This window comes from Geotrypetes seraphini, chromosome 2 (assembly GCF_902459505.1).
Source record: "Geotrypetes seraphini chromosome 2, aGeoSer1.1, whole genome shotgun sequence".
In the NCBI taxonomy this organism is placed as follows: domain Eukaryota; kingdom Metazoa; phylum Chordata; class Amphibia; order Gymnophiona; family Dermophiidae; genus Geotrypetes; species Geotrypetes seraphini.
In genome coordinates this window covers 67,633,551-67,652,985 of record NC_047085.1, presented here as the reverse complement: position 1 = coordinate 67,652,985, position 19,435 = coordinate 67,633,551, and the positions used below count along the sequence as shown (strand labels likewise).

General features: G+C 39.6%; 1 protein-coding gene and 1 long non-coding RNA gene across 4 annotated transcripts in view; both read right to left on the bottom strand.

Moving 5' to 3' along the window:
• The window catches only part of RGS22 (regulator of G protein signaling 22), a 475,118-nt gene that overhangs the window by 445,631 nt on the left and 10,052 nt on the right, over positions 1-19,435 (bottom strand). For all 3 annotated transcript variants that reach the window (XM_033934655.1, XM_033934656.1, XM_033934657.1), the window contains exon 3: positions 1,559-1,621. In XM_033934655.1, coding sequence (XP_033790546.1) covers positions 1,559-1,621 — 63 coding nt within the window. The remainder of the gene's footprint in view (positions 1-1,558; positions 1,622-19,435) is intronic.
• Positions 13,807-18,012, bottom strand: LOC117355710. The gene is made up of 3 exons (XR_004538438.1): positions 16,419-18,012; positions 14,282-14,430; positions 13,807-14,095 (listed from the first exon to the last, which is right to left on the bottom strand). It is a non-coding gene; the product is annotated as an uncharacterized LOC117355710 (long non-coding RNA).

Here is a 19,435-nt window from a genome sequence, read left to right as displayed (position 1 = left end):
CACTCTAGTAGGCAGGCTATTAACTGCACTAGAGTCTGGTATACCGTAATAAATCTCTTGTACTTTCTTCACGCCTCTAACTTTGTGTGTCCAAGTGACCTTTCACTAGGCTTTAAAAAAAAACTAACTTTGTTCAGATGAGGGATTATGTCAAGGAATTGTTCTCTGGATGGGAACGTCTGGAAGGAGTAGAAATGCAGTGAGCAAAACTGAAAGGAGTAATTGTAAGAGCACAAACCTTTTTGCGAGGCAAGTTAGTAAAAGTAAGAGGAAAAGAAGGACGCTTTGGTTCTCAAAAGTAGTAGCTGAGAAGGTAAGGAATAAGAGATTAGCTTTCATAAACTACAAAATATCACAGAAAGAGGAAGACAGGCAAAAATATCTGGAAAAGTTAAGTGATTGGTTGTGTAGTTAGGAAAGCAAAGATGCAAATGAAAGAAAAAAAAAAGCTGACATGGTAAAACGGGAAGACAAGACTTTTTTTAGATATATTAGTGATAGGAAGAAGTGCAAAATTGGGATTGTGAGACTCAAAGGTGAAGGGGAGAAATATGTAGAAGCTGATAAAGAAAAGGCTGAATTGCTTAACAAATATTTTTGTTCTGTGTTCACAGCTGAAGCGCTGGGAGCAGGGGAGCAGAAGACAAACATGAATAGGGATGGAGGAGTGGTAGCTCCTGATCAATTTTAAGAGGGTTGTGTTCTTGTGGATCTAGCTATTATAAAAGTAGACAAAGCGATGGAGCCGGAGGTATACATTCAACGTTGCTGGAGGAACTTAGGGAAGTTCTGGTGGCTCTATTGACTGACCTTTTCAATGAGTTTCTAGTTGGAAGTGGTACTGGAGGACTGGAGAAGGGCAGATGTGGTCCCCCTCCACAAAAGTGGAAGTAAGGAAGAAGTAGGAAATTATAGGCGGGTAAGTCTGACTTCTGTGGTAAGCAAATAAATGGAAACGCTTTTTAAATATTCTAGACGTATTTTTCAAAAAGGACATTTTCCCCCTGCCAACTTTGGGTGACTAGTGCCCTACAACTAAATCGGACTAGACATTTCTTTTTTATTATGCCCCTCAACATCTTTTTCCAAAGCTCTCATTTCTACAAGTTCTGAGAGGGGAAATATTCCATAGAAAAAGTGTGCAAGCAAATATTTGTGCAAAAAGTTCTGCAGGACATTTGCTCATTCCTAGGAGTTTTACTGAGTAGTATTTTATTTAGCAGGCATGGGCAAAAGGTACCAAACTAGAACGAAATTTGAGTAAACTCTCATGGTGTACCTTTTTTCTTAGCACAAGTGAAAATTCCTCATATAATATTTTAAAGATGAGAGGGATACTATGAATGCACTCTTTTTTCCTCTCTAGTCCATGTACTTTCTATTTCTTCTTTGCCTGTAGTTTTTTTCTTACTAAGACTCCATTGTTATTATTATAGACCATGGCAAATACCCATAGAGACTCATTTTCAAAGCACTTAAGACACACAAAGTAGCATGGGTTTCTAGCATTAATAGCATATACTTATCAAATAAACATATAATAAATATATACACATACTGGAAGACACAAGAATTCGTTGAAGTAGTCTGCAAGTAAGTCATCTGTTGCCAAAAGATCTGTCTGTGGGAATAACAGAACAAACAGTTGGTATCAATACATATAAACTATAATTTGAAACCGTGTATAACTTTCTTATTTCTTAATGTTGTTTTTATGCATCTGGGAAATTGAGGAGCACCTTGTTTATCTAAAACATCTATAGACTGCTTATTACTAGCAGTCCTAGGCAGTTTACAGTCAAACATCTGAAATAATAATGAACAATTTTAGACCAAAATACAAACACCACAAAAAACATACATATTAAAAGTGAACACTTAACATAGAATGGAGGTGAAAATACCTCTGTACTGTTCAGTTTAGGAAGTCATACTTCCAAAATAACAATGAGAAGGTGAAGAAGGTCCAAAGATTTGCTTAATAGTATAGTCTGCAGTGAAAGCAATATAAGACTCAAGATCTAAATATATTAATTAGAGAAAAGGAGAGGCAAAGGGAATTTGATAAAGACATTCATATACTTCAAAGGTATAAATATAGACATGAAACCCTATTTAGAGGAAATAATACTCTAGAGCAGTGTTCTTCAACCTTTTTACACCCGTGGACCGGCAGAAATAAAATAATTATTTTGTGGACCGGCAAACTACTAAGACCGAAATAAAAAACACATTTTCGCCCCGTCTCCGCAAGCTCGGTCCCCACAAACCATCTGATCCCATCTGCACAAGCCTCAGTTATGATTTTATATTGAACGTATTTTATTAAAGTATAAAAAGAAACAATATTCTGTACAATTGTCATTTTATAAATATAAATATTCAGAGCAAGGACCAACAAAACCCCTGTCTCCCCTCCCCTTCACATATATCCCCTCTATCAAGAAAACTGAACAAGCCAAATTATTACAGAATGCTACACAGAAATATCATGCTAACAGAATACTGCAATCACACATGATAGGAATAGTGTTAGGTTTTTCAGTCCCCAGTTATGTCTCTAGCAGGATATATATTTCAAATCTGATATATTGTAATGACAAAATAGAAATAAAATGATTTTTTTTTCTACCTTTCGTGGTCTCTGCTTTCATCTTCTTTCCACTCTTCCTTCCAGCGTCTGCCCGTTCCATCCACTGTCTGGCCTCTCCTCCTTCCATCCAGCCTGTGCCTCCTCTCTCCTTTTTACATCATTCATTCCAGCTTCACTGCTTTCTTCATTTTTATCTCTCCTACACCAGATCTAGCATCTTTATCCCTCTCTCATTTCTCTGCTGACCCCCTTTCCAGCATCAATCTCTCTCTACTTTCTCATTCCTGTCTCTCCTATTTCCCTCCTCTAATCTCCCTGCCAGCTGTTTCCTTCCTTTTTTTTTCCTTCTCCCTTCCCTCCTCCCCCCTATCCAACAGTAGCTCTCTTCCCATCCCTTTCTCTCTTCCCCTCCCAGCAGCATCTCTCTTTCTACCTCCCTCCAGGTGCAGTAGCAGCTCTCCTTTTATCCATCAGCTTCCCAGCCTCCAACAGTGGCTTCCTCTCCTTCCAGCAGCTCTCAGTACTTGCCTGCAGCAGTGATTTCCTTAGGCAGCCTTGGGTCCGTTGCCGCCTCTGAGGAAAGGGGAAGTTGCCAAAGTGAATCACTGCCCTGGAAGTACAGAGCTGCTAGGAGAGGAGACAGCCACTGTTGAAGGCTCCCTGCACATTCGCGACCCCCTCCCCCCCAAAAAAAAAACAGCTTTGCACCGCAGGCCCTGAAGCCCAAGACAAGCCGGAGGCCCCTACCCGCCGCATCCTGCACGTGGGCAGACTCTCAGCACAAACGCTGCTGATGGCCCCAATCGAAACGCTGACCTCCCCGCGCACGCTGACCATCTCCTCTCTGCCTGCACTTTCCCCGCGGCCCTCTTCGGCGACTCGGCCGGGGCAGCGATCAAGACAGGCTACCCACGTCGGGACCTTCCCTCTCTTGAGTCCCGCCTATTTTGTTTCAACTTCCTGTTTCCGCATAGGCGAGACTCACAGAGGGAATGCCCGACGTCGGCAGCCTGTCTTGATCGCCCGAGGCTTGGAGGAACAGAAGATTTCCGAACACCACCAGGGCAGAAAATTTAACGGCGTTCATCTCACCGGTCCTGCGCGGACCGGCAGAAATTTTCTGCGGACCGGCACCGGTCCGCGGACCGGCGGTTGAAGAACTGTGCTCTAGAGCAGTGTCTCTCAAACTTTCTTGAGCCGGGGCACACTAAAGGTAGTGGCCACGGCTTGAGGCACCCAGAAGTGCACGGATGTCACTGTGATGACATCACAAGCATGCATGACATCATCACATTAACATCCACGCATGTGCAGAGGCCCTCCAGACAGGCCCTGAAATGCCAGTAGGGCGTGCCAGCAGGAAAGTTTAACAAATATCAACTGAGTACCCCCAACCACAGACCTTCCAAACTCTACCCTAGACCCAGCCAAGCTCTTCCCCAGATCCAACCCCCTTTACTAATTGTAATGCAATTTTTTCCATTAATTTTTCATATACACACAATATACACAGCAGATATAAAGAGCTCCTTTTACTAAGGTGCGCTAGCGTTTTTAGCGCATGCTAACCCCGCACTAAATGGAAAATGCTAATGCAAGCTCTAGCGCACACTAAAACCACTAGTGCATCTTCGTAAAAGGAGCCCAAAGTCTCAAAACTGACATATTTCAATCACTATATTGAAAATAAAATTATTTTCCCTACCTTTGTTGTCTGGTGACTTTATTTTTCTGTTCTTTTAACTATGTTTCCAGTGCCTTCTTATCCACTGTTTTTCTCTCTGTCTTCACTTTTTGCCTTGCATCCATCTTTATATGATCAAAAAGACTATCCTAAATTATACATTAAATATTGTTTAATAATGCTATACATATGTGAAGATCAGCTCAGAGACATGGAGGGGTTTACGGAAGGAAAAATCCCCCTATACCACCTCACCACCCAATCATTGCTAAATCTTGTATACTTTGAAGCATAAATTAGTGCCATATTTGTGCCAAATCAATACCAAATTAATGTAAACAATTCGAAAAGTTCAAAAGCTCTTAACTTAAAGCTTGGTTTCTTGGTTTTAACGTGAACACGTTTCGTGCTCCTGCTTCAGGAAACCAAACAGCTTAGAGTCCACTGCTATAAACAGAACGTACTAGGCAGCAGTAGGTGATTTGAATCTAAACAAAAATTAAAAATTAAAATTGTATTACTACAAAACAGTGCAAATGGAGAAAATGCCTACATAATGGAATACATAATATATAAATAGTTCAATAAAAAGGCATTTCAAAACGCTGGTTACCTTTAAAGCAGCTCAAATATTCAAAAAGACGATCCCACGGATTTCTTAACGGGAGAACACCGATTGCCAGCTGATTTAAAAAGACTGTATGTCAACACCTGAGAGACACAACATCAAATACGTGGTGACGTTCATTCTACCCTTCCTATCAAAACAGAGCCGGGAGAAACAAGATGGCGTCTTGGCAGTAAGACACGGTGACCACAGCTCCTGCCTAAATCTACTTTCCTGTTTTTTCAGCTCAAGTATTGATATGCCGAAAAGAAGAGGTAGAGCGGCGGTAACACAACCGCCGGAGTCTACCTTGAAGCAGCAGGGAGCCATCACCAGCTTCTTCGCGTCTTCACCCTGGGGCGTTCCCACTGAGCCGAACGCAAGGGAAGCATCGGCGTTGGGGAGCAAGACTTTGTTCAGCCCCATGGGACTAGCGCCTCCCTCATGGCTGAGTGGAAGGGGAATGCTGGCTGCAACAAAGACAGCAGAAGTCATGCTGTCTAAGGAGCCATCATGCTTGTTGGCTCCTCAGGACCTTCCGACTGGATCATCTTTACTGAAGAAACATAGAAACAGAGTATGATGGCAGAAAAGGGCCGACGGCCCAACAAGTCTACCCACTCAAGAACCCTTCCTCCCTCCCTTGAGATTCCATCTATTAAGCATTCCTCTTGAGCGACCCCACCTGTCTGTCCCATCGTCCCTTGAAGTCAAGCATGTTACTGGCCTCGACTACCTGACGTGGAAGACCATTCCATCGATCAATTACCTTTTCGGTGAAGAAGCATTTCCTGGTGTCCCCATGAAATCTTCCCCCTCTGAGCTTTAGCGGATGCCCTCTTGTCACCGTGGGACTGGTAAGAAAAAAGATTTCTTCCTCCACCTCAATACGGCCTGTGATGTATTTGAATGTTTCTATCATGTCCCCCCTTTCTCTGTGCTCTTTGAGAGAATACAGGCATAGCCTGCTCAGACATTCTTCATATGGGAGATCCTTAAGTCCAGAGACCATCCTAGTGGCCGTTCACTGAATCGACTCCATTCTCTTCACGTCCTTCAGATAATGTAGCCTCCAGAACTGAACACAGTACTCCAGGTGAGGTCTAACCATGGATCTGTATAGCGGCAGTATAACTTCAGGCTTTCGGCTGATAAAGCTCCTTCTGATGTCAAGCCTTTGCTGAAGCTTTCTCCACCTGATTGGCAGCTTTCATATCTTCCTGGATGATTACTTCCAAGTCCCGTTCTGCTACAGTTCTTGTTAGGTTTTCACCATTCAGGGTGTATGTTCAGCATGGATTTCCGCTACCATGGTGCATCACCTTACATTTCTTGGCATTAAAATTCAGTTGCCAAGTACTGGACCATTGTTCCAGTACAAGCAGATCCTGCTTCATAGTGTCGGGCATGGTTGCGGTGTCTGGTTCTGCTGCGTTGCCCACAACGTTGCATAGTTTAGCGTCATTGGCAAATAATGTAATTTTGCCACGAAATCCCTGAGGCATATCCCTTTCAAAGATATTAAGTAGTATCGGGCCCAACACCGAGCCTTGTGGCACTCCACTGGTCACTTCCGATGTTTTTGAGGAAATACCATTTACCATCCCCCTTTGAAGTCTGCCGCTAAGCCAGTCTTCTACCCATGCAATCAGTGTTTCTCCTAGGCCCATTGCATTCATCTTGTTCAATAACCTACGGTGTGGGACACTATCAAAGGCCATACAGAAATCCAGATACACGATGTCCAGGGACTCTCCCCCATCCAGTTTTTTTGTTACCCAGTCAAAGAAGCTTATCAGATTGGATAGACAAGATCTTCCCTTCGTAAAGGGAAGAGTAAGAAACTGGATACAGGGTTTCCTAACAAAGAGATCATACCATGTGGTTAGTGGTGGGACATACTCAAACTCCTGGAGAAACCCCTCAGGAATACTACAGGATTCACCTCTATCACCTACACTATTCAACATTTACATCTCATCCCTAGGACACTTACTGCAAAAGCTAAACTTAAACTATTTCATATATGCAGATGACATTTCCATTTTAATCCCAGTGAACAGCATAACAAGCGAGATCTCAGAATACATTTCTCATATTAAGACCGAAATAGAACACTGGACAATCAACTTCAAACTGAAACTAAACACAGAAAACAAAAGTCTTCCTTGCAAGCCCAACGGACAAAATTACCAAAACAACGTTACATATAAAAGATCACAACTACCCTATTACTAAAACAATAAAAATATTGGGAGTCACATTAGACACACATTTGACAATGGTTGAGCACATGAATTTAGTGGTAAAAAAGTGTTTCCTGACATTATGGAAATTAAAGACTATCAAAAAATACTTCAACCCATTATCATTTAGATTACTAGTGCAATCACTAGTACTTTCTACACTGGATTATTGCAATATCATATATTACATTACATTACATTTGTGATTTCTATTCCGCCTGTGCCTTGCGGTTCTAAGCGGATTACAGTTAAAAGAGATCAGGACATTACCGAGAGAATTACATTACAACGATTAAGTAAATTACATGTTGTGGTATAGAAATACAAGTATAAGATATCTGGATTTATCGATAGAATATATATGGGTATACCCCAAAAAACAGTGAGGAAACTTAGAATTATCCAGAACACAGCGGTCCGCTTGATATTTGGATTGAAAAAAAGCGACCACGTCAGCCCCTACTACAGACTGCTGCACTGGCTGCCAGTCAAGGCATGAATAATATTCAAGTTCTCTTGCATATGCTTCAAGCTAGTCTGTGGACTAGCTCCTACATACTTGCTATCTCACTTCTTATTATACAGTCCCATAAAACAAACCAGAAACTGCAATCTATTTGCATATCCAAGCATTACCGGCTGTAAATACAAAACCTTTCTGGATAGAACTTTTATGTACCAAGCAAACAAATAACAACACTGGCTAGACAACTACATTAATGGAGCTAGACTGACCTATGTCACTTTTAGAAAAGTCATAAAAATTGCCTTATTCGACAGATATATCACCTAAACATTAACTACTCCAAACACTAATTCCAATTCTTTTTTTCCTAATATGTCCCCTCTGAAAATTCTTAACAAATTGTATTCTGTAATTCGCTACTTTTTTCTAAAAGGACCCTTCTGAAATTCTAATCAAACTGTATATTGTAATTCGCTGCATTTTTAAGATTCTGCATACTGTAATTTCACTGACTATCTGCATATTGTAACTCGCTGATTGTCCAGCTCTCTTCAATGTGAACATAGTAACATAATAACATAGTAACATAGTAGATGACAGTAGATAAAGACCTGAATGGTCCATCCAGTCTGCCCAACCTGATTCAATTTTAATTTTTTAATGTTTTCTTCTTAGCTATTTCTGGGCAAGAATCCAAAGCTTTACCCGGTACTGTGCTTGGTACTGTGCATACAAGACGCACGATTGTGGCGGTATAGAAGAATAAAGTTGTTATTATTATTATTAAAGCCATGCTGGTGTGGATCCCTTAATTTTTAGTCATCTAGAATTGCGTCCAATCTGTTTTTTTATTAATGTTTCAATGAGTTTACACACTATTGATGTGAGACTCATGGTCTGTAATTTTCAGCCTCAGACCTGCATCCCTTTTTGTGAAGCAGAATAACGTTGGCAGTTTTCCAGTCCAAGAGGACTTTTCCCTTGCGTAGGGAAAGATTGAAAAGCTCAGTTAATGGTTCTGCCAGGACATCTCTCAATTCCCGAAGTACTCTGGGGTGTAGATTATCCGGGCCCATAGCTTTCTTTACTTTTAGCTTTGATAGCTCGTGGTAGACATTGCTCGTGGTAAATTCAAGGTCCCGGAATGGGTCCTCTGAGCACCCTTTGTCTGTAGCTTAGGTCCAGATCCTGGCGCTTCGCAGGTGAAGACCGAGCAGAAGTAGTTATTGAGTAGTTCTGCTTTGTCTGCGCCGAGTCAACGAAGTTACCGTCAGATTTCTTTAGGCACACAATACGGCTTGTGTGGTTTTTTTCCTATCGCTAACGTACTTAAAAAAAGATTTATCCCCTTTTTTTAACCTGTTTTGCTATATTTTCTTCCATCCAGAGTTTGGCTTCCCTGACTGCTGTTTTAACATTTCTAGAATTCGCCAGATAGTTTTCTTTAGCTTCCAGTCGTTGTGATTGTTTGTATGTTATGAATGCATTTTTCTTTTGCTTTACTAGTTCTGAGATCTCTGCAGAGAACCACTGCGGTCTATTTTTTCTGCGCCATTGGATGTTGGTTGCTTTTTGCAGGGTTGATTTCAGAGCCGACCATAGTACCTCCACACTGTCCGTCGCGCTTTGGTTTAACAGCTCTTTGTAGACATAGTCTCCCATGCGTGGAAAGTTAGTTCCTTTAAAGTTTAAGACCTTAGTCGATGTATTTGACCTAGTGATTCCTTTCTTCGGGTGGAACCACACCGTGTTGTGGTCACTGGAGGCTAAAGCTTCTCCCACCGATACCTCTGTGACACTGTCCCCGTTGGTGAGCAGCAGGTCCAGGATCGCCTGATCCCTGGTGGGTTCTAATACCATCTGTTTGAGGCGTGCTCCTCGTATGGAGGTTAGTAGCCTCTTGCTGCTGCTGGTTGTAGCAGAAAGTTTGTTCCAGTCCATATCAGGCATATTGAAGTCTCCTACCAGCATTGTGTCTCTTCGCAGTGCAGGAGGAATTACCAACTCTTCAACCCCTAGAGAGACCTGCTGAAATTACTTTGGAATCAATTTGGACTGCACTGGACTCCCTCCACAAGGTTTGGCTGGGAATCTTACCACTTGTTCAAAATCAAAATGTGAATATGCAAAAGTTTGAAGAGGATTTAAAAGCTCAAGGGGCGAAAGTTAAATCCTTAGAACAATCTGTTCAAGGAGTTCAATCTTCTTGTAATTTACTTACTCAGGACAAATTGGTGTTTTTGAGGAAAATGGAAAATATACAGAACAGTTGAATTTAAGAATTTTGAATTTTCCAAAAACACTTACAATGTCCCCAAAAGACCTGTTCTATAAATTTCTGAAAGAAGTTTTTAAATACCCTGAAGATGGGCTTCCTCCTCTACACAAAATATACTTTATACCGGTTTCTGTTAAACCTTCTTCCTCAGAAGTTGTTTAATCTAATGTGGACTTAAGCCCTATTAATATATCTAGAATTTTGGAGACCTCAGAAGAAGAAGTTGTACTTCGAACAACGCTTCTTGTGACATTTGTATTTCTTCAAGATAAGGAAGCGCTTCTTTGCCTATTTTTTAGGTTGAAAGAAGTCTCCTTTATTGATGGCAAGATTTATATATTCTCAAATGTCTCAAGAACAACACAAGCAAGAAGGAAAAGATTCCTGGAATTGAAAGAGAATGTTAAAACTTTGGGAGCAAAATTTCAATTGCGCTATCCTTGTAAATGTGTAATTTACTTGGATCAGAATACTTATGTTTTTTTATGAACCTTCCCAATTGCAGTACTTTTTGGAAAGGAAAGGAGTGATAATGCAGAATTCCAATTGATCCTAATTTACTGGTCTGATTTTAAAATGAAGACGACAAGCTATCATTTGATTCTGTTATTTTAAATTCTTTATTTTTTCATTCCCAATGGATGTGAATTGTTTCTCTCTCTAATGTGGGCTATTCAAAAGTTTGTATGTACTTGAATTTTGAATGAGTATTTTATTTTCTTTGTATATTCTAATTTGGGAAAACTTTTATTTGTTCAATAAGCTTATTTTGTTGAAATAATGATAAGTGAATGAATAAGAAAACAAAGCCCGCACTTATTCAAAAGACCAAAAGAAAATGCAAAAAGGTAAAGAAAAAGGAAAAAAGGGAAAAAAATCAATCACAAAGTTCATAGAGACTTGCCATTCAAGTTCAATTGAACGGGGGCTAAGGTGTGCAATGTAAAAATATATTGTTCTTTGTTCCACAAAATCTGCACAAGGATGCCACCTTGAGGCAATCATTCACGACATTCATTACAAAATACCTACAGAAAGGCTTGCCATTCAAGCTTGCTATTCAATCCAGCAGGAGCCAAAGTATGCAATTTAGAACTCCATCATTGCTCTTTGTTCCACAAAATCTGTGCAAGGTTGTCACCTCATGGCAATCGAGGCACTTCCAATCCTGAAAAAGAAAGAGATTAAATAGGGTGTTGTAAGTCCATCCAATGTTGGACTAAAGGGGCTGACAGGACTTGTGTTTTAATCCTACTTAGATGTTCAGTAATCCGTGATTGGATAGTCCTTGTTGTGTGTCCCACATAAAGCTTTTGACAGGGACATGTATTAAGTAGACAACTCCACTAGTTGTGCAATCAGAAGGATATTTATTATGTAATACCCATTTGGGAAACATAGTGCCTGCAAAGGGACACTATGCTTACAGATTTTACATTTATTGCATGTTGCATGTCCTTGAGTGGATGGTCTAAAGGCTTCATCGATGGATTTTAATTGAGCTCTCATTAATTGATTACGCATATTGGCCCCAATTCTATAAACTACTTCTAGTTTTAGGCGTGCTTTAGACGTCCTTGTGGCGCAAGTATCAATCAGCGTTACTTAGGCGTCTGATAGACGTCCGATATACGTTTTTTAAAATCCACTTTTTCCTCATATAGACGTCAGATAGAAGTCCCTATGATGTTATATATAAAAATGTATTTTTACTGATTTGTTATCATTATTTCAGGGCTGTAAGCTTTAACATAATAAAACCAAAGTATACCATCATTAAAAGGATAATAAAAATACAGTATAGCATGTTTAAAAGAATATTTTAATTATATTATTTTCAGTGGGAATTGATCTTGGAACATCAGTGTGCATGTGACCGCTGTGTTAGACAATGAGCCATACAATAAAAGCAATTCTGATTTGATTATATTACTCCTTATAGGTAGTGAATAGCAGTTAATTCTGCTAGGAGAGAGAACAAGGTAGATCTCACTTTCCTGTTATATCCTTTTTCTTCATTATTTCAGAATTGTATACTTCAACAGTATAAAAACAAAAAAAGTCATAAAGTATGCCATGTTTAAAAAGAGAACTATAACATTACTGTTTGACTGAGAGGTACTGAGTGGGAGTTGAACTGCAAACATCAGCATAGAAGGGGGGAAGGTTCACTCCTGTGCTACACAGAAACTTATATAGCAATGTATCATTAGCTCCTATAAGAAGTGTAAAGCATAGGACTTTGAGCATCGTATAGGCTTCAGATAGACGTGGTTTAGGCTCTAGAAAGGCTTTAGCACGATACATGCTATTCAGGTCATCCAATCAGCTTTCTCTGGGCATCCAACAGACGTTATTTGAGAGAGGTTTTTAGAAGTGATTCCTTGCTCTAAATAACACTCTCTTTCTCATGAAACATTGTTACAATTAGCTCATTCTTCAAAGCAAACAGAAAGCCCATAACTTCAATTGGCCAAGCTTAAAAACAGAATAAAACACAGAACAGACCAGAATGTGGCTTCTAGTTCATTGCAAATGGAGGTATGCAGCTGCACAATGATGACCTCATTGTGACATCATCAAAGTGCACCTGCAAAGTAGAATGCCACAAATAAAAGACAGGCCGGGAGTTGAACTCACAACCTCTGGAAGGTCAGTACAGCACTTTTACTCATTGCACTATACCACCTTCCACTCCAGTTTCTCTGACTCTCCTGTCATATCATAGCTTAGTGATCTGCTAAGGTAAAATCTGCTTAGCTATTATCTCACAGTTAGCTGCAACAAAAGAGTGGTAGCTCAATGGCTTAAAGCACTGCTTTCATTGTTCCAAAAGCTAGAATCTCAAGTTGGGTTCAATAAATGTGATATGGATTCAAATACTGCTGTTTTGTATCAAATGCAAACTCAACTTTTGGAACAGATTGTTTCTAGTATTGCTAATGTTGTGCTGTTTGAGATGAAAATTAGATGTGATTTGTCTGTAGCTTGTCATTTTTATTAAAATTAGTATTTTGTCAGCTGAAGGACATGAGGGAGTCAAACCCAGACCAGGCTCACACCCCAACCTTCATTCTAACCGCTGTGCTACAGAATCAGCCATAAAAGCATAGCAATTCTAATTGGATTATACTGTTCCATTTAGGCATCATTTGGGCAGTAGCATCGGCGTGCTTGTGGCTCTATAACAGAGCAACCGAAGCATGCCGAATCGGCTGCAGTTCAGCATTTCTCAAGCTGTCAGGGTAGGAAACTGACTGAAACAAGTCACCAAGTTAAGGCACCTGGTTCATCCTCTCCACCTCTCATCTAATGTTCTCAAATATTATGCTGGTTGCAGGCTGTGAGGAAGGAGACATGCCAGCTACCCTGTTTGCCATCCCCACACCCCCCCCCCCCCCCTTTGCAGCACTAGATAAAGACAAAGGTCAATGTAACCAAGTAGCTGAAGTGGTGCTTATTAAGAAACACTAATGCCCGGCTACTATTCAATATAAATAAGCACAAGGTGAAAAATGGTATAAGATTTTTATTGCACAGTCCAGGAAAGCAGCATGCAATTGTAATATCAGGCAACTACAGTTCGATGAGATGGATGACAGGTATGCAGAGTAAGGCATTCGTAGGTCCAAGTTGTTACTGTGGTAGAATTGGTAAGGTCACATAATCTGCTCCTGGTAGGAGAAGGCAGACTGAAGAAAAAGGAAGATGGATTGAGACAAATTAAGAGTTGATTGGTGAGTTTTAGGCTGTCTTTTACAAAGGTGCGCTAAATCCATGCATGTGCTAACTACTAATGCTTCTATAGGATAACATGCATGTGTTAACCTTTAGCACATGCTAATGGCGCCTAAACGGTGCCATTTCAGCGCATGGTAAAACTTAACGCGTGCATGTTATCCTATGCATGCATTAGTAGTTAGCGCATGCGTGGATTTAGTGCACCTCTATAAAAAACTCACCAATTGACTGTTTTCTGAGAAAATCTTCTATAACTACACCCTTCTGAAGGGAAAAAAGTGTGAAACATGTTAGCATTGTGAAAATGTGGATAATTCATCACAAGGGCAAAGAAAGGTTGTAGTACATCATTCTCACCTATTCTTTCAGTTTTGGGATTTGAGATTTGGCCAGGTGCAAACTGTTATGCTGAACCCAGTTTGAACAGACCGGCTCTGGCCTCTGGGAAACACAAGGGGAGTCATTAGCCACTCTGAGAGCCTGAAATCAGGAGATAAAGGGGAAAAAAGTTATGACAGACATCTGTGGCAAAAATAAACAGAAGCCTTGGAAGAATATGTCACACCACAGTCTCAGAATAGCAACTAGAATGAACAGAAGCAAAAAAAACACTGTTCCTTTTTTATAATAAGGATGCCTATCAATTATGACTCTAAAATGATTTACCTTTAGCTCTATGAGGAAAAGCACTGTTTCCATCTTCCCAACATATACATTTTGCTGGCACCAAAGTTTCAAACAGCATGTGGGGGTTTTCAGCCAACACTCCTGGAACCAATTTTTATCATCACTAATTCTCAGACCTGCTAATGACCCTGTGGAATGGAGAGAGTTGTGGCAGATATAATGGGGACAGAAAGTTAATGGAGAATCACAATAAGCAATAACACAGAATGGGAGTCCAAAAGAAGAAATCAGTTCTGCCTAAGCTTTTATCTAATAAAGACACCTAAGTAGCTAACAATATATCATTCTCACCTAGATTTGTTCCTGGAAAGATGAAAAAGGTTAGACAAACATCAAAATTGCAAATTACTATAGCTGCTAATGATCCTGTGAAATGGAGAGAGTTGTGGCAGATATAGGAATGAAAAAGTTAAAAGATAATCAAGAACAGTAAAGTCTCAGAAATCAGCATTAACACAGAATAGGAGTCCTAAAAGAGAAAACACTGCTCTGATGGACCTTCTAATATTAAGCATGCCTAAGTAGCATCTGACATCATAGGCACCATTTGGACTTCCCACCAGAAAACTTTCAAATCTGATTGGGCGTGCTTTAGGTGTGGTTTGGGCAAACACACCTGTACTGACTTTTAATCATTTCCTTCCTTCTCAAAGCTTTGACAAGAAACCATTTCTCATCTGCTTGGTCTGTAGAGGCTCTGTTACCAAACTCTAAATGAAGTTCCCTCTATAGCTCTATGCCTTAAGGCACTGCTTTTATCTTCCATATGTCAGGGGTTCAAGTCTTGAGTGTGGTTAGCAAATATTTGATATTAATTTTTCTACCAGAAAACCTTCAAACTCTTTGGCTATTCCTTTGCTTAAACATATTTGAATTGATCTTTAAAATGATCTGCAGCAATTCTCAGATGTCTAAAGCAGCCTGTTCTCTCTCATTCTAAACCCCCTCCCCCACCCCAACACACACTCTTGAAGCATGAAACCACAACCAGCCAAGCTAAATATACCAACAGGAATGTCTCTAGGGTACATCTCAAAAACATGTACCTTCCTTCAATACCTGTCCAAGCCCTCTGAAGTTTTAGTAAACTCTTCTACCTGTTGCCCTGTGCAGATATTGCATAGAAGGAAATCCATTCCTACTACAATGGCTTGTAGCAGAGAGAAAATGAATATATCTGGTGCGCCTGTGACTGCAAACTGCAGAATGCTGATGAAAAATAGCAAAGTCCACCACTTATGAGAGCTGTTGGGATGCTGTTAAAATGAGTGAAGGTGGGATTTGAACCAGGGAGCTTCAGAAGCTAGACAAGGTGCATTAACCTGGTAATCCACAAATGGCATCTTTCTGTCAGAAGAGAAGTTTCCTCCCATGACAGCTTAGGATGTCCTAGCCATGGGAAGGAGAAAATAAGTTTGCCTGGAAAGGGAAATGTGCTGATAAAAACGTCAAAGTCCACCATCTAGACCCTCTTATGAGAGCTAATAGGAAGCTGTTAGGAAGTTGTTAAAATGAGTAAAGGTGGAATTTGAACCAGGGTGCTTGAGAAGATGGACAAGGCCCATTAACCTGCTGAGCCAGAAATACTTTCTTTGTGGTGATTGTGATATGATAGCTAATCAGATGATACATAGGCAGGTCAGTCAACTATGATACAACAGGGCAGTGAGATCCACCTGAGTAGAAGCTGATGTAACTCTATGTGTTAAAATCCTATGTTGCTCATACAGAGGTTGTGAGTTCAACACCCAGTGCATCTTTTAACTGTGGCATATTACCTTGAAGGTGCAGCTTGATAATCTCAAAATAAGGTCAGCTTTGTGAAGCTGAAGAGCTCCATTTTGCAATGAGGGAAAATGCATGTTAAGTTCTGTATCTGGTTTTTGCAATAATGATATGTTTTTCATTTTATCACTGTTTGTTGAGAAAAAAAAGTAGGTTCTTTTGAAGCAGGAAAGCCAAAGGTGGTATAATGAGTAAATCATATTACTGTTTGGGCAGAAAAGTACTGTTTTCCATGCAATATGTTTATATTGATGTGCTCTATTGATATGGTAGCTTATTAAATCTATTAGGAGGGAGAAAGAAGGAAAAAAAAAACCATATTCAAACTCACCTTAGGAAATATTATTGCAGAAGCAGAAAGTACGCCTATTTTGCGTCTATAGGAAGTCGCCAGTTACGAAAGCTGAAACTGCATTGAAATGAAGTAAAAACTATACTTAGAACAGCTTTTCCTTCGCCTATATTTTCCATGATGTTTAGATGCAGCCTGCCGCCTAACTAGCATCTATGTGGTAACTATCCTTAACCATGCTCATGTTACGCCCCTGTTACGCCCACATCTACAAACTTAGACGTGACTATTCCCTAAACCTGCGTCTATCTCGCGTCTGTATTCTAAGAACGCCTATCTAACACCTAACTCCGTTTAAGTCCCAATTAATGCTTGTTAAGACCCTTAAAGTTAGGCATACTTTACAGAATCGGAGCCATTATGTCTCTTAGAAAATGCAAACCGGGGTGGCTCTTGAAACACAGCATGATACTGTAACACATTCCAATGAGATCATAAAATGTGTTTAATCTTGAATGCATGGTTCAAGCATATGTGAGTGAAGCCTTGAGACAACTGTCTGACAGCACTTACTTTTGCATACTTTGGCTCCTGCTGGACTGAATAGCGAGCTTGATTGGCAAGCCTTTCTTTAGGTATTTTGTAATGAATGTCATGAATGATTGCCTTGAGGTGGCATCCTTGTGCAGATTTTGTGGAACAAAGAGCAACAATATATTTTTACACTGCACACCTTTGCCCCTGTTTGATTGAACCTGAGTGGCAAGTCTCTATGAACTTTGCGATTGATTTTTTTCCCTTTTTTCCTGTTTTCCTTTTTCTTTAGCTTTTTGCGTTTTCTTTTGGTCTTTTGAATAAGTGTGGGCTCTGTTTTGATAGGAAGGGTAGAATGAACATCACCACACATTTGATGTTGTGTCTCTCACATGTTGACGTAGTCTTTTTAAATAAGCTGGAAGTTGGCGTTCTCCTGTTAAGAAATCTGTGGAAGCGTCTTTTTGAATATTTGAGCTGCTTTAAAGATAACCAGCATTTTGAAATGCCTTTTTATTGAACTATTTATATATTATATATTCCATTATGTAGGCATTCTCTTTATTTGAACTGTTTTGTAGTAATACAGTTTTAAGTTTTAATTTTTTTGTGTAGATTCAAATCACCTACTGCCGCCTAGTATGTTCTGTTTAGTGCGGCTGGACTCTAAGCTGTTTGGTTTCCTGAAGCATGAGCATGAAACGTGTTCATGTTGAAACCAAGAAACCAAGCTTTAAGTTAAGAGCTTTTGAACTTTTTGAATTGTTTACATTAATTTGTTATTGATTTGGCACTAATTTATGCTTCAAAGTATACAAGATTTAGCAATGATTGGGTGATGAGGTGGTATGGGGGGGTTCCTTCCATAAAACCCCTCCATGTCTCTGAGCTGATCTTCACACATGTATAGCATTATTAAACAATAATTAATGTATAATTTAGGGTAGTGTTTTTGGATCATAGAAAAATTCTTTCACTCCCTCTTTTTGTATTAGTGGTATATTTATACCTTTCCCCTGTATATTTTTGACTTAGTTTGCATCCATCTTTGGCATTAACTTAACATTCAATTTTTCAATTTTTCTGCTTTCTTCTCAAAATCTACTTTTCCATGTCTTCCCTTCCCTTCATATCTCTCTCTCCTACCCTCCCTATTTCCATGGTCTGATATCCCTTTTTTTTATATTTATTTATAAGTTTTCACATTTATAGATCAAGTAAACACTTGTACAGAAAGTTGGTTAGACAGAACAATTCTCTCAAGATATAAATCTTAATACCTTGATGATCCTTAAAAGGGAATACAATTAAAAGGACATTAATAATTTCATCTAACACAGCTCAAGTCCTCTAGTTAAGATCCAAGATTTCTTATAAGCAAGAAAAAAAGGTAAATTATAATCAATTAAGAAATATGCTAAACATAGGGCTCCTTTTATAAAGGCGCGCTACGGGGTTTAGCGCGTCGGACATTTCATCACGCGCTAAGCCCCGCGGCAGCCTAAAATCCTAATGCCTGGTCAATGGAGGCGTTAGGTACTAGTGCGCAGGCGGTTTAACGCACGATATTCTGCGCACCTTTGTAAAAGGACCCCATAGTGCTGAGGTAGGAGATACTTATTAAACGACATAGCCAAGAAAGCAGTTAACTGGTAAGGTTAAAAAAAACAACATATTTAACTGAGCAGTGGCATATAATACACTTACAAGGATATCTGAGGTAAAAAGTCATCCCTAACAAAATGACCCCTGGCCTCAAAAGAAGAAATTCTCGACGTCGTTTTTGAGTCTCTCTTGAAAGATCAGGGTACATTTGAACTTTTAGTCCTAGGAATTCATTTTTTGTTTATTTTTAAAGAAAAGCCTCAATAACCATCCTTTATCAATCAAAAGAGCTACAGTTAATATCAATGTGGACGGTGTTACCATATCCTTATCAGACGTCTCCAAACTTTCTGATACATTTAACATTTTTTATCAGTTTATCAGTTTTTTTCTGTAGGTGAGGCCCATTTTTATTTGGGCGGTAGTAAACTTGAGAGAATGGAGGTAATGTCTCTTCAAAAACTTGTAAAGTATCTACCAGGTATCTCCTAAGCATTTCCCTAGGAGTTACCATTGTCAATCTTGGAAAATTAATAAGTCTCAAATTATTATTTCTTGAAGCATTCTCAAGCACTTCCAACTTCTATCTAAGATTAATATTATCCTTGACAAGGGCCTCTTGCAATTGTTTCACTGCTATAACATCTTGGTCAAGCTTTTGAACTAAAGTTTTTGAAGTTGTTTGATCTTCTTTTATATCTTTAAGCTCCTTCGTGTGTTAAATCAACTTGTTCTCTATATAATGGAAATTGGGGCTAATAGTTTTAGCAAAATTAGCCACTAAGTCCCACAGAGATTCCAGAGTCATCTGAGTGGGCTTCTCCCATATAGGAAATTTTTGTTGAGTGTAAAAATGCTCACCCTGAAGAAAAGTTCCTTGGCTTTGCTCCGTCTGGTTTGTTCCACCGCCGCTTGCT